Consider the following 24,231-nt stretch of genomic DNA (forward strand, 5'->3'; position numbering starts at 1 on the left):
TTGTCAGTTGTTGAAACAAAGGTTCAAATTAAAATAAAAACAAATATCCAACCACACAATATAGTTTCCTACATTACTTTTTTTTCTAGACCAAACTCACACTCTCAAAATAAAAATTACAATCTACATTATATCTTTAACTTTACCGAACTCACAGTCTCAAAATAATAATTACAGCTTTTGAGTTGTTTTTCCTAAATTAAACATAGTAACAGAAGAAATTTGATCACAAGTACAGAACAAAATAGGTTTAGATATGTCTCCTGGTAAAATCAAGGAAGGTTCACATCTCAACCTTTCAAAATGCCAGATATATTCTCCTCACTGCACCATTATTTGACTTTAAAGGTCCTTGTCTACATTTTTATACCCAAATCGCCATTTGACCATTAAAATGCAGAGTCTATTATCTACAATTATCAACAATACACCCCCTTTCGATCAGGAAAGACGAAGCCAGTGTAGCCGTTTGAAAATTCATTGTAGTATTCCAGCGTAGTACTCATAGTAGGATATCCTTATTTGGAAAATGCCAAGCGCAAAACTCCTCTCAAATCCCGTGCATTTCGTGCGTTTAAAAAAAAGCGTGGACAGCGCTCCAGTGTCAAACTGTTGCTGCACTTGTTTGGGTGTGGCATAGTGACATGAATTTGATTGGTCAGTATTATTAGGCAAAGCACATGTTCTCAGCAAACAGAAAACAAAATATTGGAAGCGTGAGTCACGCTACCCAAAAATAAAATCTTTTTTTACATATATTTTTTTTCTATAACTTTTTTCCCTTTGGTTTATTCATCATCTGACATAACTTTTTAGCGAAGTCTAACCATAAGATTATTGAAAAAAAAAAATGTAGACGACCACCTTTAAGTGTACACTTCAACACAAACATCCTTGCATGTACACCCTTGTCAACTGCTCATACAATGGTTTCTTTACTTGGATCACTCCTGGGCCCATATTCAGGAAGGATCCGACAGGGGTTTTGTCGGTACAAAAAAACAGAACATTTTCGATAATCCACCCTATCGTGGAATTCATGAACCACCGATAGCGCCTATCGTAGGCACTGTCCAACGATAAAGTTACAGGTGCCTATCCCTACCGATAAGCACTGTTGTCGGTAACTTTGATTTCAAGATGGTGACCATCAGTTTTCAGCGTTACCGGGAAAGAAGAAACATTCTATGACATATGATTTTGGGGGACAGGATACAATGCACAAATTCATATTCCGCATGCAAAATATTTTGCAGTTGACTGTTGACGGATGTGATAACTGACAACATTCAGTTTGCGAACAGAATGGGTGCCTTGCCTCTTGTCTCGCAAGTGATACTCGCGTTGCGGTTTCATGCGTCTGGTGCATATCAAGATGTTTGCGTGGCGCCGATTTGAGGTGAGCCAGCCACGGTCAGCCAGCCACAGCAAGCGGAGCCTTGACAGCGGCATCAGAAATACACACTCACAATGTTTTAAGACATCGCTATATAATCAAAGGCTCCTCTGAGTATAAGAGTCTCCTAAGGTCAGTGTGGTGTTTCAACTCCAGTGATGAATGCACACTACAGCTGCTCAGACTCCAACACATTAAAAAAAATAAAACTGCCATTGTGAAAATAACACAGGTTACAGTAGATATTGCTACATACATACAGTATCTATGCCCTAGAACGATGCTAATTTCACAACCAGAAGCGTTTTTTAAATAACATACTGGTGTCACACTGCAGATCGCCTTTTCAATCCATGCAATGAAAGAGATACATGTATTGAAACAGCAGCATCGGCTATCACACAGTTAACACTCCATCAGCACTCATTTTGTGTTTCACACACACCTAATAAACACATATTAGTGCTGAAATCACTTCCAGTCTTTTCCACTCATGCAATCTCTCAGTGCGGAACATTCCATCTGGCATCAGCTGTTTCAGTTCGTAACATTATTCTTGTCATTCTCCCACAAACAGGATAATTCTGTGCTGCTCAAGACTTAATTCCCATCACCCAAATTTCCACACAAGCAGCAGCATTCTTCCATACAACTTTTGCACAACACAGTTGTGCTTGAAAATTTGGACAGTCCCTCCCTCTGCCAATCCTTTCCTCCTCGTCCCTCCAACTTAATTCTTTTACTCACTTCTCTGTCTCGGGCCACCCTGCTAGCTTGTGGTCATTTGAAACTGTGAGGGTCACCACATCCCCTGCCTCTATTGTCTCCCTCTTTCCCCTCATCCATCCCCCATCCACCCCTACTGACCCCTGCTCCCCAAAGTCTATTAAGAATTGCTTCCCCATTCCGATTCCCAGGATGCTAGCCTGGGATCACTTTAGCCATTAGACCACCATCCCCTCCCCCTAACCCCCCCCCTCCCCCCACATAAATCCCTCGCTCCCCCTCACCTATTCTCACCCTGCCTGGAGCCATTGGTACTCCTACCACTACATTACCCCTCTCTCCTCTCTCCCCTCATCCATTCCTGCACCCCCTCCCCCATCCCCTCTCCCCCCCCCTCCACCACCTCCGCCAGCTAGGTGTCATGCAAACCAGTGTGCCCCCTGACACTCTCTGTCCCAGAGCTTGACACACAGCCAGCACCAGTCCTCTCCGCACCGCGCACACTTCATGTGCATGCAGCCTCCTGAAACAGAGCACAAACAAGAGTAAACAATACTATTGTGGTTTTTTTACATGGAAACAACAGCACACAAAACTCAACGGTCAGTAAGAGCCAGAAGTCGTGCAACGCTGAGACAAACAGCAACATGAAAAGAAGTCTTTGAGAGCAACTTCTTGCATTACACACACCGCCTATTCCATCTCGTCTGTGTCGTCTTGATCCATATTTTAACTTTAAACTAAACGTTACAGACACAAAAGCAAGAGTTATCTCCTTTATTCTTGTGTGACTTGGAATTATTTACCCCTGAAATTCATTTTGCACATGCGAAAGAACATACATGTTTTGACAGAAGAAGGGTGTCAAAGTTTTGTGGGTTTCAACGTCTTATTTCACTTTATGCCTGACGGTTTTGGAGCTGACAAAACTGTCACTCTTGACCGCCACATTGTCACCGACACTGTGCTTCAATAACAACTTTACTCTTGACCGCCACATTGTCACCGACACTGTGCTTCAATAACAACTTCACTCTTGACCGCCACATTGTCACCGACACTGTGCTTCAATAACAACTTTACTCTTGACCGCCACATTGTCACCGACACTGTGCTTCAATAACAACTTTACTCTTGACCGCCACATTGTCACCGACACTGTGCTTCAATAACAACTTCACTCTTGACCGCCACATTGTCACCGACACTGTGCTTCAATAACAACTTTACTCTTGACCGCCACATTGTCACCGACACTGTGCTTCAATAACAACTTTACTCTTGACCACCACATTGTCACCGACACTGTGCTTCAATAACAACTTTACTCTTGACCGCCACATTGTCACCGACACTGTGCTTCAATAACAACTTTACTCTTGACCGCCACATTGTCACCGACACTGTGCTTCAATAACAACTTCACTCTTGACCGCCACATTGTCACCGACACTGTGCTTCAATAACAACTTTACTCTTGACCGCCACATTGTCACCGACACTGTGCTTCAATAACAACTTCACTCTTGACCGCCACATTGTCACCGACACTGTGCTTCAATAACAACTTCACTCTTGACCGCCACATTGTCACCGACACTGTGCTTCAATAACAACTTTACTCTTGACCGCCACATTGTCACCGACACTGTGCTTCAATAACAACTTCACTCTTGACCGCCACATTGTCACCGACACTGTGCTTCAATAACAACTTCACTCTTGACCGCCACATTGTCACCGACACTGTGCTTCAATAACAACTTTACTCTTGCAGCATTAGATATGAGATGTCTTATTCCTCTCTTGCTGTTCGTGCAAAGCTCCAGGCATAATTATCTGAAAAGTTCTTTGGATTTTCCGTTATTTGTACTGAGCAAAACTAGACGAACGAATATTGCGATATACTGACCGTCTCTTTCTGTGCGTGTTCCACATCCCGGACAGCCTTTGGTTGTCTCGTGAATGGTGTGCGCTGACTGCTTCTCCCACTGTGCACGTGCTGCTCTATCTGGGTCGCTGAATCGCTGAGGAATCAAAAAACAAGATTGGTAGGTTATTGGAACGTTTAATTTATGACAAAACAAAACGTAACGGTCACTGTACTTCGACCCAGCGGAATTTTAGTGGAGACACAGACAAACACTTATGATACAGAAAATGAACTTAGCTTAGAAAATTGTCGCTGGCAGGATGCACGTGAAGCAATCTAAAGTGACGCTGAGGTGAAAATTGGATAGTACATGTATTAAATCTATATCTCTGAGACTCGCAGCAACCAGTGCAAACATTTTTATCCAAAATAATGATTTCTTTTAAAAGTACACAAAAAAAGAAAAAGACATTATTAAAAGACATTCTTTATCACACTGAAATTTACAAACTTCCATGATAGTACAGCAGTCCCTCTCATGAACGGACACCCTTGGGCCATAGCAAAACTGTCCGTACATTGCAGGTGTCCGGTCATGGGAGGGGTGACCACACCACCCCCTCCCCCATACACTCACACAGTGACACACAAACAACAGGATTGAGTCTATGCTAATCACTTCTTGTGGCTACTAAACAATAACAATAAACTCCTAATACTTCTTTAAACGTTCTGTAAAAATGATTTGTATGAAAAGTGTTGAAAAGAAGAGATAAAATAAATCCTCAAGGCAGTGAACACACTCACCATGCACTGACATACGAAAGCAGCCACACAAACACAGCACAGAGGAGCGTGTGCAGATGCTTTGCAATAATAAGCAGTTTGAATAAATAGCAGCAGATAGAGCTGCATGTCATAATCATGTAATTTATTTTCTTCTTGTCTGGCTTTATTGACTGCATGCCGATCATGTGGCATGGCAGTGACTTTTCACTCTTCAGTCGGAAATACACTGTACACAACACAGCTCCCACTCTCCCTCACTGCTGCCTACCCCATGACAACTGATGCTTGGAAATTGTGTGGAAGAGTACACCTCTCTATTTCTCTCCAATGCTCTTCCTGCTGACATGCAGTGACACCGGACACCCCACAGAATTTAGCCAGCTACCCCTCCACCCCCCCCTCCTCTCTCTCACTCCCTCCAGCCATGTACTGTTTGGGGCTGTGGCCAGAGAGGCCAGCTGCACTGTTCACTCAGAGCAAAACCAGTTGACTGTGTCGTAACTTTTGACAAAGCAAGACAACTGAAGGGTTCACAGATTAGGCAACCGACTCACTGGTCAAGACTGAGGGGAAACAAAAGTATCTTGTCAATGAAAGAGGTTACACACAGACACACGATGCTGAGAACTGTGGCCGGTTTTTCACTCTCTTTCGCTCGGGACCTTCATCGACTGTGGTTTCTGTTGTTTACGTCCAACAGACAAGAATAAAGAGCACAGTGCAGTTTCATGTTGGCATCTTCGCATGTACTCCACTCCTGACCAAAACTACCCCCACTCCTGATGGGTACACGTGCACTCAAGTTATCAGTGACTGTCATCACGCCATTGCGGCTGTGATCTTTGTACCGAGAGCCGGACTGCTCTGTTATCGATTTTGTTGTGGTGAAAATTTGACGATGGTCTGTCCGTACATTGGAGGTATGACCTGCTGTTGGGACCGAAAATGAGTGTCCGTGTCCACGTTTTGCAGGTGTCCGTTTAAGGGGGGGCAAATATAGAAGGAAAACACTCCGTGCCGAGCAAATGTGTCCGTACATGTCAGGTGTCCGCTCACGCCGGGGGCCGTACATTGCAGGGACTGCTGTATAAAAGAAGAAAGTATCACACAAAAATTATATTCAAAGCTTAATGATGACTGTTTGTCACAGCTTCTGCAGAACATCTGATTGGAAATAAAGGGTATTTATATAAGTGGGGGAGGGGGGCTTAGTGGTGAGTATGTGTGCTGGCGAGATTGGGGGAGTTTAGTTGCCTCATTTTCAGGCATATCAACCTATAAATGTACTTATTATATGCCACAGGAACTGAGACTTACCTGGGAGTTTCCCGATGCTTGAGAAATGGGAGCGCACTCTTCATAATGAGCTGCTTCGCGACAGTTTCGGCAGAATACGTACTGTAAAAGACCCCAAAAAAACAGTGCACTGATAAATAATCCATCTTCTTTGCCTAAAAGAAGAAAAAGAAAAAAACAACAACTAGCAAACATCAAATCGAGACCACACAAATCACAATGCATGTGTGTGTGTGTGTGTGTGTGTGTGTGTGTGTGTGTGTGTGTGTGTGTGTGTGTGTGTGTGTGTGTGTGTACGTGCTGGACTTTGTTTCTTGGATGACACTGTTTTCTGCTTAGCTTGGGGTTTTTCACACACACACACACACACACACACACACACACGCAAACTCACACACACCAACACAGGCACACACACACAACCGGCCAGACCTTGCAGTGTGGGCAAATGACGCGAGAATCCACAGCATCCACAATGAAACCAGAGCCGCACTCTAGGCGGGGACAGTAAATGCCTCCACCCGCCATCAGACACTCCTCTGCCGCGAAATCCTTGTAACGCTCGTACTCCTCTTGACCCATGATGCTAAAGTGGTGTTGTTCTTGGATCAGTGAATCGGGACACCCAGCTGTCAAATATTAATAATAAAAAAAATCAAATAAACTGACCAATTAGGTGCCAGGGAGCCAGCTAGAGACAAATACAGAGACAAAATTCAAGGTGGAACAAGATTTGTCGGCTAATGTATATGGATTTTCAACAGATTAAGTCATGACAGATCTTTGGTTAAAACTGTTTTCAAAACTGTCCTCATACAGTAGCTGACTTAAAGGATTTATGCCTCTTTAGCATTAGCGTAGGGTATCAAATCAAATGGTTAACATTTAATTATCTTGCCCAGTAAAACAAATTTTTTTCAAGCGCATCCATATACACTTTTCACAACACCTGAATTTTCGCTGATCATAAAGAAGTGTTGATTAAGTTCATGACAGGAGAAGAAACATAACACAAACCTGGGCAAGGCAGAGTGTAGCCATACTGAGAATTTTGCACAAAGCGTCGCTCGTGAAGTCTGATGGTACAGTAGGATATGAAGCAGCTTAGGCACATCACGTGAGATGACTCGCACGGAAACACAACTACAGGACTCCTGTTCAGATACAAAGGATTCATCAAGTGACAGAGAAATGCACAGCTCTGCACATTTTTTCCTTCTCAAACTGCAAAGAAGATACACACACACACAAACAAACCTTAGCACACCCACACAACCCTTTACACACACACACACACACACACACACACACACACACACACACACACACACACACACATTTGCTTGCATGTGAATTTGCACAGACAGGCAAACTGACAAACAGACAGACAGACAGTGTACACATGAACAGACAGACAGACACATATTCACAAAAACATGACATGTATTTTCACTGGATGTACATCGAACACTGATAAAAGCAAAACCATAGATATATATTCAAAAACAGCTGGGTTTTCCTACCTCACACAGCAGCATTACACTTACATTTTAGAATAACAAATGCAACTTACATGACATCTTCACAAGTGATGCAAAACACAGAGCGGCGATTCGGTCTGATATGGTGCAGTGCTGCCACAGTGTCACTAACGTTGCCCTGATGTTGCTCTGCACACTTGAAATAAAACACCTGCACACAAAAATTTACATAAAAACACAGCAGTTGAAGTTTTCTCAAAAACAAACAATCAAGAACAGTGTGACAAACAGTTGAATAACAAATAAATACAGATGTTACCAGGGATCAGGCCAGAATCAACAAAAAACAGGTCAGTAGACCATTAATTATTAAATCAATCAAATTCAAAACAGTAGGTCAATCTATTCCAACTGAGAGGCAATCAAACCATTTTTTGTCTAATTAAGTTTGATGAACAAATAATTGAATTTACAAAGAACAACACACATTTCCAACTCTGGGTTCAAACTACTGTGCAAAAGAGATCACAGACACCTAGGCAACCATTAATGAACAAATGGTTAATAGAAATTGTAATTCAATCAAGTTGACGTTTTAATGAAACAGATCCTGTGATTGGTCAGAATGCCCGAACTCATGAAAAATTACCGGTCATTAATTGTCGATAACCACTCGCTAAAAAAGCCATTAACCACCTGCTGGCAAGGCGCATTGATACAACCTTAACTAATCTCGGTTAGCTTTGAGGGTCATTTTACAAGTAGGAAATATGAAGGCCAACTAAATACCGAGACCATAAGGTATGCGAAGTGAAGACGTCGAATACGTCCCAAAGTCTAATTGAAGCCCTCCGTCGCTTCGCTCTGTCGGGCGCTTCAACTAGCTTTGGTCGGGCGTCAATCCACGATGACGACCGAGAAGTTTCAAATGGAAGCATGTTAATGTGTGAGTGTCACTTACTTAATGTGTCCTCTCACAAATTCAATGGGGCTTCAAATGACATGTGTCACTGCAAATGTTTCCTTTCATATACAGTAAAACCCGGCCCCTCTTAGAACCTTAAATAATGTGAGAAAACGGGTCATAAAACGGAGGGAGTGTGAAACTATGGGTACATTTACAAAGGTTGTGAACAGAAAAACTGAGAAAGCAGGGTCATAAGAGGGGACAAAAGTTAAAACACTGTACATGCAAATAAAATACAAATAGCAAACTCCAACTTACCGGAATACATTGTTCACAGTGAAGAGTCTGACAAGTACCGCCCACTCTGCCTGGCGTCAGCACATCATCCCAGCTACCTGGACCCTAAAAATCACCAATTTGTCTTCTTTTTAAAAATTCAAAAATGTACAACTTATTTCACTGTGTTATTCTTTACTATAGAATTTTGTGTTTTTTTGTAAACTTTTCACCTTTCTACCTTAAAAAGTACTGTTTGAAAGTTAGTAAACTGCTGTCTAAGGTGTATTTGTTTTGTTTGTTTATTTGTTGCTTAACGTCCAGCCGACTACGCAGAGCCATATCAGGACGAGGAAGGGGGGGGATGAAGGGGGCCACTTGTCAAGCGATTCCTGTTTACAAATGCACTAACCCATTACTTGTGTCCCAGCAGGCTTTAGTAAAACTAAATTAATACCTACTGGAAGATTACCAGTTTCCAGTGTGTTAAAATAGGCTTAACCTATCTACTGCTGGACTTACATCAGAACACTAACAGATTAAACTATACATGAATCGCGAGACAAGCGGCAAGAGAAGAGATTTTTGGAAAAAATACAGGTGAATGAGCAAGAAGGCAGAAAAAGGAAAAGAATTCATGAAGAAAAAGAGAGCATGACAGGAAAGAGGAACCAAAAATCTACCTAACAGCAAACTAGAAAGCTCCTGCGGTTCCAAAAACAGGAGGGGCCTTTAATTTCATAACCGCAGTGCCCCACTGCGGGATCTAAGGTGTATGTTTTAAAGATACTGGTATCGTACAGGTTGAAAACAACACACATGTACAAGACACACACACACACATATTAAGACAGACAAACAGACAAAAAGAGAGACAGAGAAAGACCAACAGATGGATAGGCATATGAAAAAGACAGAGAGACTACAGTGGTACTCCCGACGAACGACCCCCCCATCAGAGACCCTCTCCCTTCTCAGACCTCATTCTTGCTGACGGATTAGTTTTGCTATATAAATCACCCCCCATGGCCGACTCCCCCCAGAACCCGATTTGCGACCGACTAGTTGTTACAATTTGCGACCTTGTAACGACATTTTCAAATCAAAACCTAACAAAAAATCGTAACGTTTTGCTTGAATCTCTGAAAAAAGATCGCAAAAATCAATCGGCCGGAAATATAACAGACGACGCGTTTAGGTCTCGATTGCGCATGTCCGGCGTTCACAATTTTACGATCCCAACATGCCCTTTTCTTTGTCCACTTCCTTTCGAAAAATCAACAAACACACGCGCGAGCATCAACGATCTTCTTCTTCGACCATGGCTTCGAACTCTCCTTCAACTTCAAACGCTCAATCGCGCGGAAAGAAGAGGAAAATTTTGACTCTGGAACAGAGGATGGAAGTGGTGAAACGGAGCCGTAAGGGCGAAACGGCAATTTCGATCGCGCGGTCGTTTGAGGTAGGAAAAACTCAGATTCAATCGATCGTCAGCGACCAAGAAAACGTGGTCAATCGATGGGAGACCGGCGAAAATTGTGACCGCAAATACTCCAAGGCAAGGAAATGTATTTATGGTGACCTCAACGAACGCGTTTGGAGTTGGTTTTGTGATGCACGTCGACGCAACATACCCATCACAGGAAGACTCATCCAAGAAAAAGCCGCTCAATTTTGACAGTCAAATTAAGAAAGACCACTTGAAGAGAAAGTCTCAAGCTTCTCAGACTTCCATGAAATCTTTCTTCAAACCAGTGTAAAATGTGACAGGTGTATAGTCCTCTTCCAAATACTGACACCCATATGAACATAAACTCTTTTGACTCCCAAATATTTTTTTAAATACATGTAGAAGATACAATTAAAGTAAAAAAAAATAGAAAAAATACATACCTCTTGCTTTTTATTGAATTAGATTATCAAATTAATTCACCAAACCACAACTGTAATTATGCCACAACTTCGACGGACCCTGAAGGTATTTCTCTCTTTCTCTCTGTCACTGATTTTTTCTCTCTCACTGTCTTTTTCTGACCTGACCTCACCCCCCATGTAAGACCCCCCCCCCTTTTAAGACCTAAATTTGTCAGATTTTGGGAGGTCTTACATGGGGAGTACCACTGTAGTACATGGACAGACAGGGTGCCAAGACAGACCGGCCAACCAAAAGACAGACTCACAGACAGATAGACAGAAAAACCTGAATCAAGTTGGCGAAAACAAACACAAGCAAACCTGTCATACAAGTATACAGATGGTGTAAAAACAAGAAGGAAAGACAGGCTGGGTCTTAACCGAGACAGGCACATCATTTACCTTATCCACCAGCACAGCTCCATCCCCGCAAACACTGCACCGGACACGCAGTCTCCCTGGTCGCACTTCTTTGCACACCTTGCAGAACACGAAATACTGGTCCAGCAGCTGCCTGGAACAATCTGCACAAACATTCAATACAGTTGAACTCTCATTTTTTCCCGAGTTCGTCCATTTAACAACCTTATTCAATACAACTGAAATTTATTTTTTTCAGATTTCCTCTCCAGCTATAACAACTAGATTCTTTAAAGATTTTTTTTGAGGTCTTAAAGGTGGTCGTCTACATTTTTGCTTTTTTACATTTAGTCAAGTTTTGACTAAATGTTTTAACATAGAGGGGGAATCGAAACGAGGGTCGTGGTGTACAGGGTGACCCAAAAAAAAGAGTACCCAAACAAAACGTCATAAATTGAACAAAAATAAAGCAATCTTCATAAAATTTATTTACACACACAAGTAGCCTCTGCATGATTTTCACAGAAAATTTTAGCGTTCTAGCTTGTCTTTCAGGAAAGTTATGCTCATTCTACAGAACATGCTCCAAACGCCGCTGCAGGCAAACTTGAACTCGCCGCGCAAAGTTATCAATCACCCGCACACACTCCTGTTGCGAGATTCCGCGAATGGTTGAATTGTGATGGCTCTCTTGAGTTTTGTGATTGTCTGTGGGTTGTTCCTGTAGATGTTGTCTTTCAGGAACCCCCAAAGATAGAAATCGCGCTGACCGAAGTGTCTCTGGAACTGTACTTGCACATCTCTGTATGATTTTGTGCGAAAATAGGTCTCTATGCAAAACGTCCGTTGATCATTAGTATAGTTCATTGTGAGAACAGCTTTTATTTCATCCAACCATGCAGTGGATTAGCTTGACTCACCTCACAAAGAAAGAAAAAAAAGTTAAAATTGACAAAGTTATTCAATTTTGTTTGGGTACTCTTTTTTTTGGGTCACCCTGTATGTGTGTGTGTGTGTGTGTGTGTGTGTGTGTGTGTGTGTGTGTGTGTGTGTGTGTGTGCGTGCGTGCGTGTGTGTAGAGCGATTCAGACCAAACTACTGGACCGATCTTTATGAAATTTTCCATGAGAGTTCCTGGGATTGATATCCCCGAACGTTTTTTTCCTTTTTTTGATAAATGTCTTTGATGACGTCATATCCGGCTTTTCGTGAAAGTTGAGGCGGCACTGTCACGCTCTCATTTTTAAACCAAATTGGTTGAAATTTTGGTCAAGTAATCTTCGACGAAGCCTGGACTTCGGTATTGCATTTCAGCTTGGTGGCTTAAAAATTAATTAATGACTTTGGTCATTAAAAATCTAAAAATTGTAAAAAAATTAATTTTTTTATAAAACGATTCAAATTTACGTTCATCTTATTCTCCATCATTTTTGGATTCCAAAAACATATAAATATGTTATATTTGGATTAAAAACAAGCTCTGAAAATTAAAAATATAAAAATTATTATCAAAATTAAATTGTCGAAATCAATTTAAAACCACTTTCATCTTATTCCTTGTCGGTTCCTGATTCCAAAAACATATAGATATGATATGTTTGGATTAAAAACACGCTCAGAAAGTTAAAACAAAGAGAGGTACAGAAAAGCGTGCTATCCTTCTCAGCGCAAGTACTACCCCGCTCTTCTTGTCAATTTCACTGCCTTTGCCATGAGCGGTGGACTGACGATGCTACGAGTATACGGTCTTGCTGAAAAATTGCATTGCGTTCCGTTTCAATCTGTGAGTTTGACAGCTACTTGACTAAATGTTGTATTTTCGCCTTACGCGACTTGTTTCAATAATCTTATGGTTAGATTTCGCTAAAAAGTTATGTCAGATGATGAATGAACCATGGGGAAAAAAGTTATTGGGTAGAGTGACTCACGCTTCCAATATTTTGTTTTCTGTTTGCTGAGAACATGTGCTTTGCCTAAAAATACTGACCAATCAAATTCATGTCACTATGCTTATAGCCACGCCCAAACAAGTGCAGCAACAGTTTGACGCTTTTTTTTAAACGCACGAAATGCACGGGATTTGAGAGGAGTTTTGCGCTTGGCATTTTTCAAATAAGGATATCCTACTATGAGTACTACCAGACCTGGGAACCCCTGTTTTGCACTTTGAGTATTCTCAAACAAACTTGGTGTATTTTCAAAAAAATGAGCGTACTCCACACAGCGTTTGCACATCCATGATTAAAACATGCCTCAGGCGCGTCCGTCACACCGTTAATTAAGTTTACCTATACATTAAAAAAAAAGGCTTTTTTCCATTTTTACTGACAAAAACTGTACCGTATATGACGGACTACAAGCCGCGACTTAAAAAAAAAAATCGCATTGCGGCTTATAAAAAAATGCGGCTAAAACGTTACCTAAACTTGAATAGCATTCACCTAATGGAAGTCGCCGCGGATTTTCATTTCGCTCGATTAGCGATTTCTGGTACTTTATTAGCTCTCTACTCAAGACTCGGCGCTTTTCTCTTTCATTCGCGAATCTTCGTTTGTCAACAAGTCGTCGTGACAAGCGTACAGAGAAACACAGGATGTATCAGGATCTCGCGCGTGCGAGATTTCGTTTTTTTGTGTCTCGCGATAGTTGGAGGAGCGAGAGCCGCCATGTTGTGTTTTCGTCTGCTCGAAATGTGCGCAAAAGTCGTAAATCATCCCAAAAAAGCTTATTCTGGGCGGGACTACATGTGTGTGTTGGTTAGAAATTGTGTGTGTGTGTGTGTGATATTTTTCTTCAAACTTTTTCACTTTTCTTCTTTGTTTCACTTGTTTATTCTCGGAGCCGATTTCGCCAAATACCGTACTTTCGTTTGCCTGGTTATTTTGATTGAATGACACGATCCGATTATATTTTTTCGACAGCGGCTAATAGGCTATAGTGACGTAATCATGTGCCAAAATACTGGATCGGCTTCAGGATGGGCTTGTGAAGAAAAGTAGTCTAGGAATTTTTTTCGTCGTATTTTTTTCCCACTGACCGTACTGAGCGTATTCTCGACAATCATGCGTACAAAATACGGCGAAATCGTATGGGTTCCCAGGTCTGTACTACGCTGGAATACTACAATGAATTTTCAAACGGCTACACTGGCTTTGTCTTTCCTGATCGAAAGGGGGTGTATTGTTGATATTTGTAAATAATAAGACTGCATTTTAATGGTCAAATGGCGATTTCGGTATAAAAATGTAGACAAGGACCTTTAAAAGGGGGGTTGCATTGAAACAACTATTTAATCAGAATGTCTAATACTATCTTCTTCAATGGATTCCATCAACGTGTGCATCATTAAAAGATACCGTTACACACTTCTGTATTGATGCCAGATTGAACAAGTCTTTTTCTTTGACACTCTCTGATCAGCGGTAATTAAGGTGTACCAAACACTCATGGCTGTCCAGTTTTGAAATGAGTCATTCTTCACTTATCGTGACTATCGCGGTACATCTCGTTCAAAGCCAAAAAACAATAATTTCAGATAATTAAAAAACAAAATCACATCATATCCGTGTTTTATCAATGTAAATGCATCGGTAGAAAATGGCACTATGGAAAAAAAAAATTGTTACTGTGGTTAATTTTGATTCAATTCCGATTTTAGTGCTGAAAATGGCGTCGGAAAATGGGAATGCGTACCCCTACTTCTGTAATCGCCCATTGCAATTAGTTTAAAGATAGCCAAACCCAAATGATTGACTGCATGTGATTGTCCAAGGTTAAAATAAATCAGCGGTATGTTCGAATGCTTTACTCTGCTTGCTTTTTGCCGTAAAATTGGGGTTTGAAATGGAGGTAACCTGCCTTCACGTGGCGTCACAAAATTCCTATCCACAGATTCAGGTCAAGCAGACGACACAATTATTGAACAAACAAAATTTTAATGAAAACTGACAAACATATGAAAGACACTCACATTTTTATTGAAAAACAAGAAATAAAATATTTCCAAAGACTTGTAATGTCTTGATTTGTGCTTGGTGTCACGTTTGTCACTCAGGTTACCAGAGTTTGTTTTTCAAGTTCTGTTTCGGTGATCGACAACTTGGCATGTTGTGAAGGGCCCCGAAACATGCATTATCAAACTCTACCCCAAACTTGATGACGTTTTGGGTCAAAAATAGTCACGTGGTGTGTTTTCTAAACCAAATTCGATGACGTGTCACACAACCGAGAACCAGTGTGCGCAGGTAACTTGTTGGACTCGGCCGAAACATCGCTTGATCGCCATTCATTTCGTTTCACAGGGTGCATCGGTAAGTTCACAAGAAGTGTTTTTCATGCTATAGGTAATCTATCTGAAGGCTCTGTTTTTACTAAGAAGCTGTATTTTTTTAATATCAGTCAATTGACCACAAGTGCATTCGAATCCCTGCAGATTTTCCCAGTGTCACTTGTGATGCAGGTAGCAGGGAAACGCAGCGATCAGCGTTGTTTTTGTAGAAAACGTGTTAATTTTTTTAAATTCTGATTATTAAAGAAGAAGGAACTACCAGATACTTTTGTTTTTCATAACTTTTCTTTTATTGCTTTCTTTTCTCTCCCTGTTGTCTTTTTTAACCTGTGTTGTGCAGTGGCGTCACGCATCACACAGGTTACCTTTTTCATTTTATTATCACATTTTCTTTCAAGAACAGACTGTATTGTGTTCTACTTGCATCATTGCAAGGGTATGTGTGTGGAAATCATGTGAATAGTCAATGATAATGAGTGTAAAGAAATCAAGTCTTTGGTGAAAAAAAAAGAAGCCTGGTAACCTGCACATGGCGTCACACTATTACCTGTAGAAAACGTGTTAATTTTTTTAAATTCTGATTATTAAAGAAGAAGGAACTACCAGATACTTTTGTTTTTCATAACTTTTCTTTTATTGCTTTCTTTTCTCTCCCTGTTGTCTTTTTTAACCTGTGTTGTGCAGTGGCGTCACGCATCACACAGGTTACCTTTTTCATTTTATTATCACATTTTCTTTCAAGAACAGACTGTATTGTGTTCTACTTGCATCATTGCAAGGGTATGTGTGTGGAAATCATGTGAATAGTCAATGATAATGAGTGTAAAGAAATCAAGTCTTTGGTGAAAAAAAAAAAGAAGCCTGGTAACCTGCACATGGCGTCACACTATTTCCTGCCTTGCAACCGTACGAGTTCCACTCATTACCATTAAACATGGTTCATATTGGTAGAAAAAGAAGTACTTCTATCCTATCAATGCTTATTACACAACTTGAGTGATTAAAAGTGGTATATTTCATGCTTTAGTGTCACAACATTATGCAGGTTACCAGAACCATGACCCCCCGACGAGAATGGAGTTTTTATCTAAGGTATCAAAGCTACCAATTTGCTGTTTGCATATTCAGGTAGTTGATGCACATGTCTTCAGATTGGCACTAATTGTTTTATTCTTATGACAAGTTTGATTTTTGGGGCCAATTCCCCTTTTTTGTCACGATAAGTGAAGAATGACTCAAATGTGTGTGTTCAATGAGTACTCATCCATCATTGACAGCAGTGTCCCCCATTCCTAAAATCGTCATGAAGTTTAACATTTTAACTCCGGTAGACAACCAGGCAAGTTGCTAACAAGCCCCTTCAACAGTTCAAAACTGTGCCCACAAACTGACAAAAGGTTAACCAACATGGCTTCACACATGCTCATTACACCCCCCCACCCCCACCCCCCCAACCCTAATGCTTTGACAATAGAACATAATAACGAGGAACAAATATGTGAATCTCAGAAAAATCACTGACCACTTTCGGTGGCATCAGGGTGCGGTGAGACTCCTGCTTTGGAATCTTCATGATTCGTTGGTGTCTGTGAAGGAGAATTGTCACTGCCATTCGCGTCAGACGTTGTTGTGGCAATCAGAGGCTGGCTCAAGAAGATAGCAGCATCTCCTTTCAGTGACACAGGGGAAGATCGGCGCTGGATGGCAAACAGCGTACTTTCCATTCCCACGCCACTGCCCTGTTAGAAGAACCCACAAGAAAAAGTCAGTGATACAGTGGTACTTGAGGCCCCCCCCCCCCCCCCCTGATGAAAGGGCGCCTTCTGTTTTCACTTGGTGTATTATCTTTGCCACAATGTACCTGACAGGACAACTGCAATGTAGGGTCACTTTTGGCTTGTCCCAAGAGAGTCCTTTTATCAAAATGCACAAAATGCTGTGATTGCACCAAATACCATGTGCAGAATGAAAACTCTGCCTAAATATTGTTCAGAGTATCACAACTGTCTTTTGATCAGACCAGTGTTTCAGACACTTATTTTATTTAGCACACTACCTGCCATAATGCTTATCAAAATGCTAGAATTCTGGCTTCAGACACATGCAGCTACACGTTGTACTGGCTCCTCTGAAATTCATTAGCATTTTGTTACTTTTGAAGAAGCTACATTTATTTACAAGCACAACAAGCTAACAATATGCATTCTCCATTTTAATCCTTGATATTTATTTAGTTAATCAACAGTTTGTTTAAATGGTCTCAAATATTAGCTGCCCTCATAAAAATATAAATTTTTGTTGAACATAATGCCTGGTTCACTTTGTGTGCAAATCTCTCAAGAATCGATGCCTATCTTATCACTTACACAGTATACAAATTATATATACAGACAAACACACAGACAAACACACACAGACACTCACACATAAACGAACATGCACAAAGAGACACAAACACACAGACAACACACACAAACAAACATGAACACAGAGACACAAAATAACACACACACACAGATACCACACAGGGACACAAACACACACATACACACTCAGAAAAAAACCACTTCACAAACCTCGATGGTCAGGTCATCAGCCAAAAGGCTGCCACCAAGAAGAATTTTCATTTCCGAAACTGACACTCCGTAGTCCTCTGCCAATCGCTGTCTGAGTTCTGCAACTGTGCTGCATCGGTCAAGTTCGTATGACCTCTGCTGTGAGTTGAAGCAAACATTAACTATTATGCTGTCGGGTAAAGCCAATCCCTGAGTCCGCCTGCCAGCCATAACGGTGTAAACTCACAGCTCAGCATGCTAACTTACTGCCCTTTGCAGAACTGTGGAACCTGGCACGCATGAAAAGAAAAATGCATGTCAATAATGTTTTTGTTTGATTTTTAAGGTTTAGATGATTGTGATTAATATCTAAAGTGCCCCAAAATGATGGTTAATGTGATCGCTTCACTAATTTTGTTTACAGGAATAATTATAATTAAGATATAAAACTACTGTGATTAACATTGATATTTATATGCACCCTGAAATGCTGATTCAATTGTATATTTCACCATTAATACTTCTGAACATATCAATTATCATGCCCCCTCGAAAGAAATGCTCTCCAAAGAAAGGAAATCTATTCTCTTCTGACCAAGCACAACATACCTTGCAATGTCATCAAAGCTTTCCATCATGAAGCTGATGATATTTACTTCTATCACTGTATAAAATTCAAAGGGCAAGCACTTAGAAGCGCAACAAAATCTCTTTGAGCAAACATATAAATTATACCTAAGAGGCTAATATATAAGCGTAATTACAATATAGTGCATGTAGGCAATGTGCCAAACTGTGAAAGTCCCAAACCTACATATTTACAGCTCTGAAAGCAAGTATTTCTTATAGAATATAGAAATAGAATAAACCAGATATCAAATAATCCACTGGCACTTGGAATGTTTCATTTTAGTTTTGATCACATTTACAAGGAATGTGGTCTACTCTTCTGGGACAGGGCTTCTACAATTTGTCCCATCTTGGGCTTCCCTTCCTGAGATCTTAGATCTGCTATGGGACAAAGTATAGTCGGCATCTTTGGTGTCATTGTCTATTTTTCTGTTAGTCAATTGATGTGGAACAACACAGTTCAACAATAATAACCATGACAGTTCATCACCAAAAAACATTCTAGTTACACTTAGTTTCTCATTCATGCTTAGAAGTGCTTTAAAATTATTAAAACTAAGTTTGAATGATCTTATCAATGTGAACAGGTAGACTACAATACCATGTCATTCACCAGAAGCCATTAGATTGCCACCATCTTTGCTTAGTTTCGGTTTCGTTGTGTTTCGGAGAGTTATCGGACCTGCAGAAAGGATTAAAAAGACCTCAGCAAAGTGTTAAAAGGTACATATCAGCTACATCCTCCATGAATCTAAGAGCAACGTTTGGTTTCTGGTCAAACTGCAATAAATTTAATAAACAAATGAGGTTTTGGCTTGGTTCATAATTTTACGCCTGTCATGTTACGCAAATGAAGGTGAAGGTCAGAACGCAGTAAACATGGCGCTTTTTCGAGGAGCGAAAACAGTCGGCAAAGCTTTGACAGCTGCAGTTGACTCCAGAATCATCGCACCTACTGCTTCGTATCACAAAAATGTAATGTGCATGATCATCATCAGTTTAGAACAACTATTTTCACGAGAAACATTGCTGGAGATATAGTGTCAATGCGGTAAAATAACGAAAACTGGCAGTTGTTCTACAGATGACCTACAGTAAAATAAGTAATGTATTTTGTAAGCAGCACGATGTAAACATTACAGAAGGAGCAAGACAAAGACCAAATGTTGCATTATTAATTTGTTTTTCAATGACAGGTGTTTTTTGTTTTTTTCAGGTGCTTGATCACTACGAAAATCCACGGAATGTCGGATCCTTGGACAAAGACGACAAGAAAGTTGGTACTGGCCTCGTAGGAGCTCCAGCATGTGGTGATGTTATGAAATTACAGGTGGGCAGCTGGTGTGTTATTATATATATCTGCCTTATATGTATGTTTTGTGTGTGTGTAGTTATTTATTACGAGGAGCGCTGCGATTCACGACGCGCGATGTATTCTGCTGTTACATTTTCTTCACAATCGCAAAGTTTACAGCAGCTACATCTATCTGATCTATTTGAGAAATAAAACTCAATAAAACGAAAAACAGAGCTCCATTCTCTCTCTCTCTCACTCTTTCAACTGAGTTCACCATATATCGCTGCGCCGATGTAAAACGTGCCTAAGTTCCGGCCTTGAATACTTGGCAGTCATATCACTACATGTCATTGCAATGGCTTCTACTATATGGAAAGCAGCTGAGTTTTTAAACTGGGATGACGTTTTTAAACAAGTATCCGAGTACAGTGCCGCAGAACCGGTGTTAATCGGTGTAACACCAGTTAACACTTCAGCAGCCATTTTGGAATTCGCGCATGCGCAGATCGGTTTTTTTCGTGTGTTTTTTCCCTGGTTGATTAGAACGCGTATATTCAGTCTGCAGAAAGTGCAATTTTGTAGTCTTGCAGCCCTGAAGTTGCTTTTGAGTGTCAAAAGAAAGAGTGTGAAGGTTCTAAGGATTACATCGGGCACACAAATACGCAATTTTTCTTGTTTTTCTGGTTGATTTGACCGCAGAGCAGATCGTTTTTTTCGAGTGTTTTTTCTCCTCTTTCGGGTTCCTTCTTCGTTCCATGTAAGTGCTGGAACTGTTAACTGGTGTATAGATTCACTTGAGATAATATAATAGAGGTAGGTGCAATCAGTTGTTGTTAAAAATGTTGCTGATAATCATACATGTACAAAAATAAAGCGCGTCAACAATCTGCGCTGGTGAGAGCAATAGCCGCTCTCTGGGAATCGCTGCGCTGCACAACACGCCGCGCTCTGTGAATCGCCGCGCTGCACAGCGCGCCGCGCTCTGTGAATCGCTTGCCTTTAGAAAAACCTGATGAATGAAACCAAAAAGTTTATAGTAGAGCATAACCTTTGTCTTCATACTCATAGTCATACAGTTCATTTGGTGTATTTTATTTATGAAAGTAATGGAGAAGCCGCAGCGATTGGGAAAGTAGCACTGCATGATTAACCTCTGGAATACTGTAATTCTGCAAGCTGTCTGATTTCAGAGAGTACGCCGTAAGGCCAAAAGGGGTTGGAGGTTTCACAGCTGCTTTTTCAAGTGGCTGTGTTTCACTTATAGTCAAAGGGGCATGCAAGGATTAGTATCTTTGTTTACTGAACTCTTTTGTAGTGCAACTGTGAGTGTGATGGACCAGTTTTAAAGAACCTTGCAATGTACTAAATTATTAATTCGTAAACTCTTTGTGTTCAAATGGGGAGCCTTACAAGCAAACGTTTTGAATAATGAATGCATTTATCTCATTCATGTTCGAAACGACCATGTGCAGTACTGTTTACATTTCCTTGTTCTGGCGGTTTTCTATTTTCAACCATGTGGAAGTCATTGTATGCGTGTGTGTGCGAGTGAGTGTGCGAGCGCGTGTGAGTACTGTTGTTAGTTTAGCATTGTTTTTGTTGTTGTTTTTTTTTTCTTTCCTTTTATTGTTACATGTTTGTCTACCATAATTTACCATTATTATTTTGACATTATTTCAAACTTGTTATATTAAAATCGTCCGCCAAATTTCATTTGCTTTTAAGAGTACGCTCATAAGCCTAGCTTGTTGTGCTCCATGTTCCTAATTTCATGTATGCGGCAATAGTACCAATGAAATTTATTGAATAAACTTGTTTAAACCAAATGGGGAGCCTTAAAAATAAAATGTTGGCGGAACAAGAGTTGTTTCCCTTCAGACCCTGTAATGAGCAGTATTTTGTTTTCAGGGGCAAATAGCTTACATAATTTTAATTTATTTTCTTTGTAGTTAAGTATGTTTGAATAGCTTATATCATTAACACACAATGCTAATTGTAACCATGCAGCAGAGGTAACACTTAAAATTAAAACATTCTGCAGAAAAAGCATGTGATATTACCAGGTGTTTTTTTAACATTTAGCTTCTATTCTGTATGATTGTAAGCACAGCATCTTTTACTTGCGCCTTTATTTTTCAGATCAAGATTGATGAGGATGGAAAGATTGTTGATGCCAAGTTCAAAACATTTGGTTGTGGATCTGCTATTGCATCCAGCTCTCTGGCGACAGAATGGGTGAAGGGAAAAACAGTGAGTGGACGTTGACTTCATTCTTTTGTATATCCCTTATCACTGATGCATGGGTCCGTCAATTGACAAAAATCCATGAATTGAAAAAATAATTTGACGGAAATTCTGTCAATCCAAAATTTAATTTAAACCGAAACTTAAAAGAGAAAAAAAAAAGAAATCGGTTTACTTGTGGCGAAACTTGTTAGAACTGTTGTGATCTGGTTTCAGCTTTTAGATTGACCGGAAATGGAAGTGGCTTGTTTATGTAAACCCTGTAGGAGTATTTCTAGCTTCACTTCATTTCTGCGACGATGAGTGCCTGGCTTGATTACGATAGCCGTTTTTGGTGTGTTTTGGCCAGCTGGTGAAGTGATGAAATGATTAAAGCTGTCAAAATGCCAAAATAAAAACATAAGAATTGCAGGTTATTGGGATGGAATGTTTAATTAATGACAAAACAAAACGTTACATTCACAGTGTGTCTTTTAAGGAGATAGACAAATAAACACTTATGATAGAAATAATTAACTTATCTCAAAATCCTGCTTGCAAGATGCCAATTAGAAACCCATCCACTGATTTGATTGGTGCTGACCTGACGAACAAATTCAAAATTGGGTACACCAAGAAATTTGGACTCCTGCTTTGTAGTTTTCAGTCAATTTACTTTTCCTAGGTTTCACCCATGCAGTGATGTGATTGTGAATGAGTCAATAAGAATAACAAAAAAAACCCAAAAAAAAACTCCCCTCGAAAACCAATGCAATACAAGAAGCTCTCTGTCTTCTTGGCTGATGTGATGTTAGGACACAGGATTCATGTTCAGAATTTTAAAGTCACTGTGAGACTGTGTGTGTGTGTGTGTGTTTGCACCCCAAGAAGAGAGCTACTACTACTCAACTGTGAAAAATGAGAGTACATGTATTATTATGTAAGAACACTTTCTATATGTTTGAATTAAACTTACATGTGTACCATCGACCAACACATATATTTCATGGGCAAATATGTATTTTTCTCTCCATATAGGTTGATGAGGCTTTGACGATCAAGAACACAGAAATTGCGAAAGAACTCTCATTACCCCCAGTCAAGCTCCACTGCTCCAGTAAGTTGATTTTCTATCACGTATCAACAGGGATGGCCAAATCGTCCGCCCGGTCGCCAGGAGCGAGTAATGAATCCGCCGGGCTAGTAGAAACGGTCTGGCAGCTCGTCCTGCTGGCCAGTAAAAATTCTGGTCAAATGCAAAACTTTTGGTTGTACTATCGATAAACACTGCAGCAGCAGGAACTTCTGTCTTCTGCAAAACCACCGCCATGTTCTAGTGAAACAAAAACTAGGCTCATGTGTGTGTCACCGCTGTTTTAAAAAATCTAACGCTCACAATTTGTTGTATCTCCCCCCTTCCCCCGTCGCGATATAACCTTCGTGGTTGAAAACGACGCCAAATAAAGAAAGAACAATTTATTGTGTGGTATGTACCAGGCCAGTGACATTTCTGGCGAGCTAGTGACTTTCATGAAGTTACTCGCTCGGCTGGCAAGTGAAAATTATGAGATTTGGCCATCTTTGTATCAATGAAAAGTGTTAATCCCTTTTCTCCACAGCGAAATCAACTTGATTGTTGCAAGTGGCAAGATTAGTCTCAGTTGTGACTTATTTACATAACTAGAAAATTGCTTTATACAAATAAAGACATAGAACTAATGAAGCACTTGTCAGAGATGTTTGAAGCAGCAGCATATGAAGCACACACACACACACAAACATATTTTGGGATGTTTTTATTTTGAGCGCTCAACACATCGTGAAACATGTATATCATGGTTGGATTTTATGGACCCAAAAAACTGTTTTATAGTGGAAGTTTTTGTCTTCCTTTTGCTTCCATTGTCTTCAGTTTAGTTCTTGTTGATGGCTTTTGGCTGGAAAACTATTCCTGAGAAATGTGTGTATCAAAAACAATTTTTTAAAGGTTCCAGAAGAGATGACGTGCATTAGAAATAATTGTTGGTTTTGTTGATAGTGATGGTGATAGTAGTTGTAGAGGTAGTGATATTAAAACTACTAATGAGAGGTGCGGTTTTACATACGCATACTTTCATGAGCTGGCCTTTTTTCCATTTCTTATTTGGGATGCTCCATTGTCCATTTGTTATGGTTATTATTGTTTTGTTTTGAGCATGTGGTATTGTGTTTTCTTTGCTA

At 40.3% G+C, this 24,231-nt stretch overlaps 1 protein-coding gene across 1 annotated transcript; it reads right to left on the reverse strand.

Annotated features, from left to right (window-relative positions):
- Positions 1–2,517: 2,517 nt before the first annotated feature.
- Positions 2,518–19,199, reverse strand: LOC138962566 (E3 ubiquitin-protein ligase parkin-like). Its single transcript, XM_070334424.1, has 11 exons — positions 19,093–19,199; positions 17,883–18,151; positions 16,829–17,045; positions 11,061–11,182; positions 8,787–8,870; positions 7,654–7,772; positions 7,098–7,234; positions 6,513–6,709; positions 6,102–6,182; positions 4,035–4,149; positions 2,518–2,645 (listed from the first exon to the last, which is right to left on the reverse strand). The coding sequence occupies exons 2-11, from the start codon at positions 18,090–18,092 to the stop codon at positions 2,542–2,544; spliced, it is 1,386 nt and encodes a 461-aa protein (XP_070190525.1). The 5' UTR covers positions 18,093–18,151; positions 19,093–19,199; the 3' UTR covers positions 2,518–2,541.
- Positions 19,200–24,231: the final 5,032 nt, after the last annotated feature.

Source organism: Littorina saxatilis, linkage group LG3 (assembly GCF_037325665.1).
Source record: "Littorina saxatilis isolate snail1 linkage group LG3, US_GU_Lsax_2.0, whole genome shotgun sequence".
NCBI lineage: Eukaryota > Metazoa > Mollusca > Gastropoda > Littorinimorpha > Littorinidae > Littorina > Littorina saxatilis.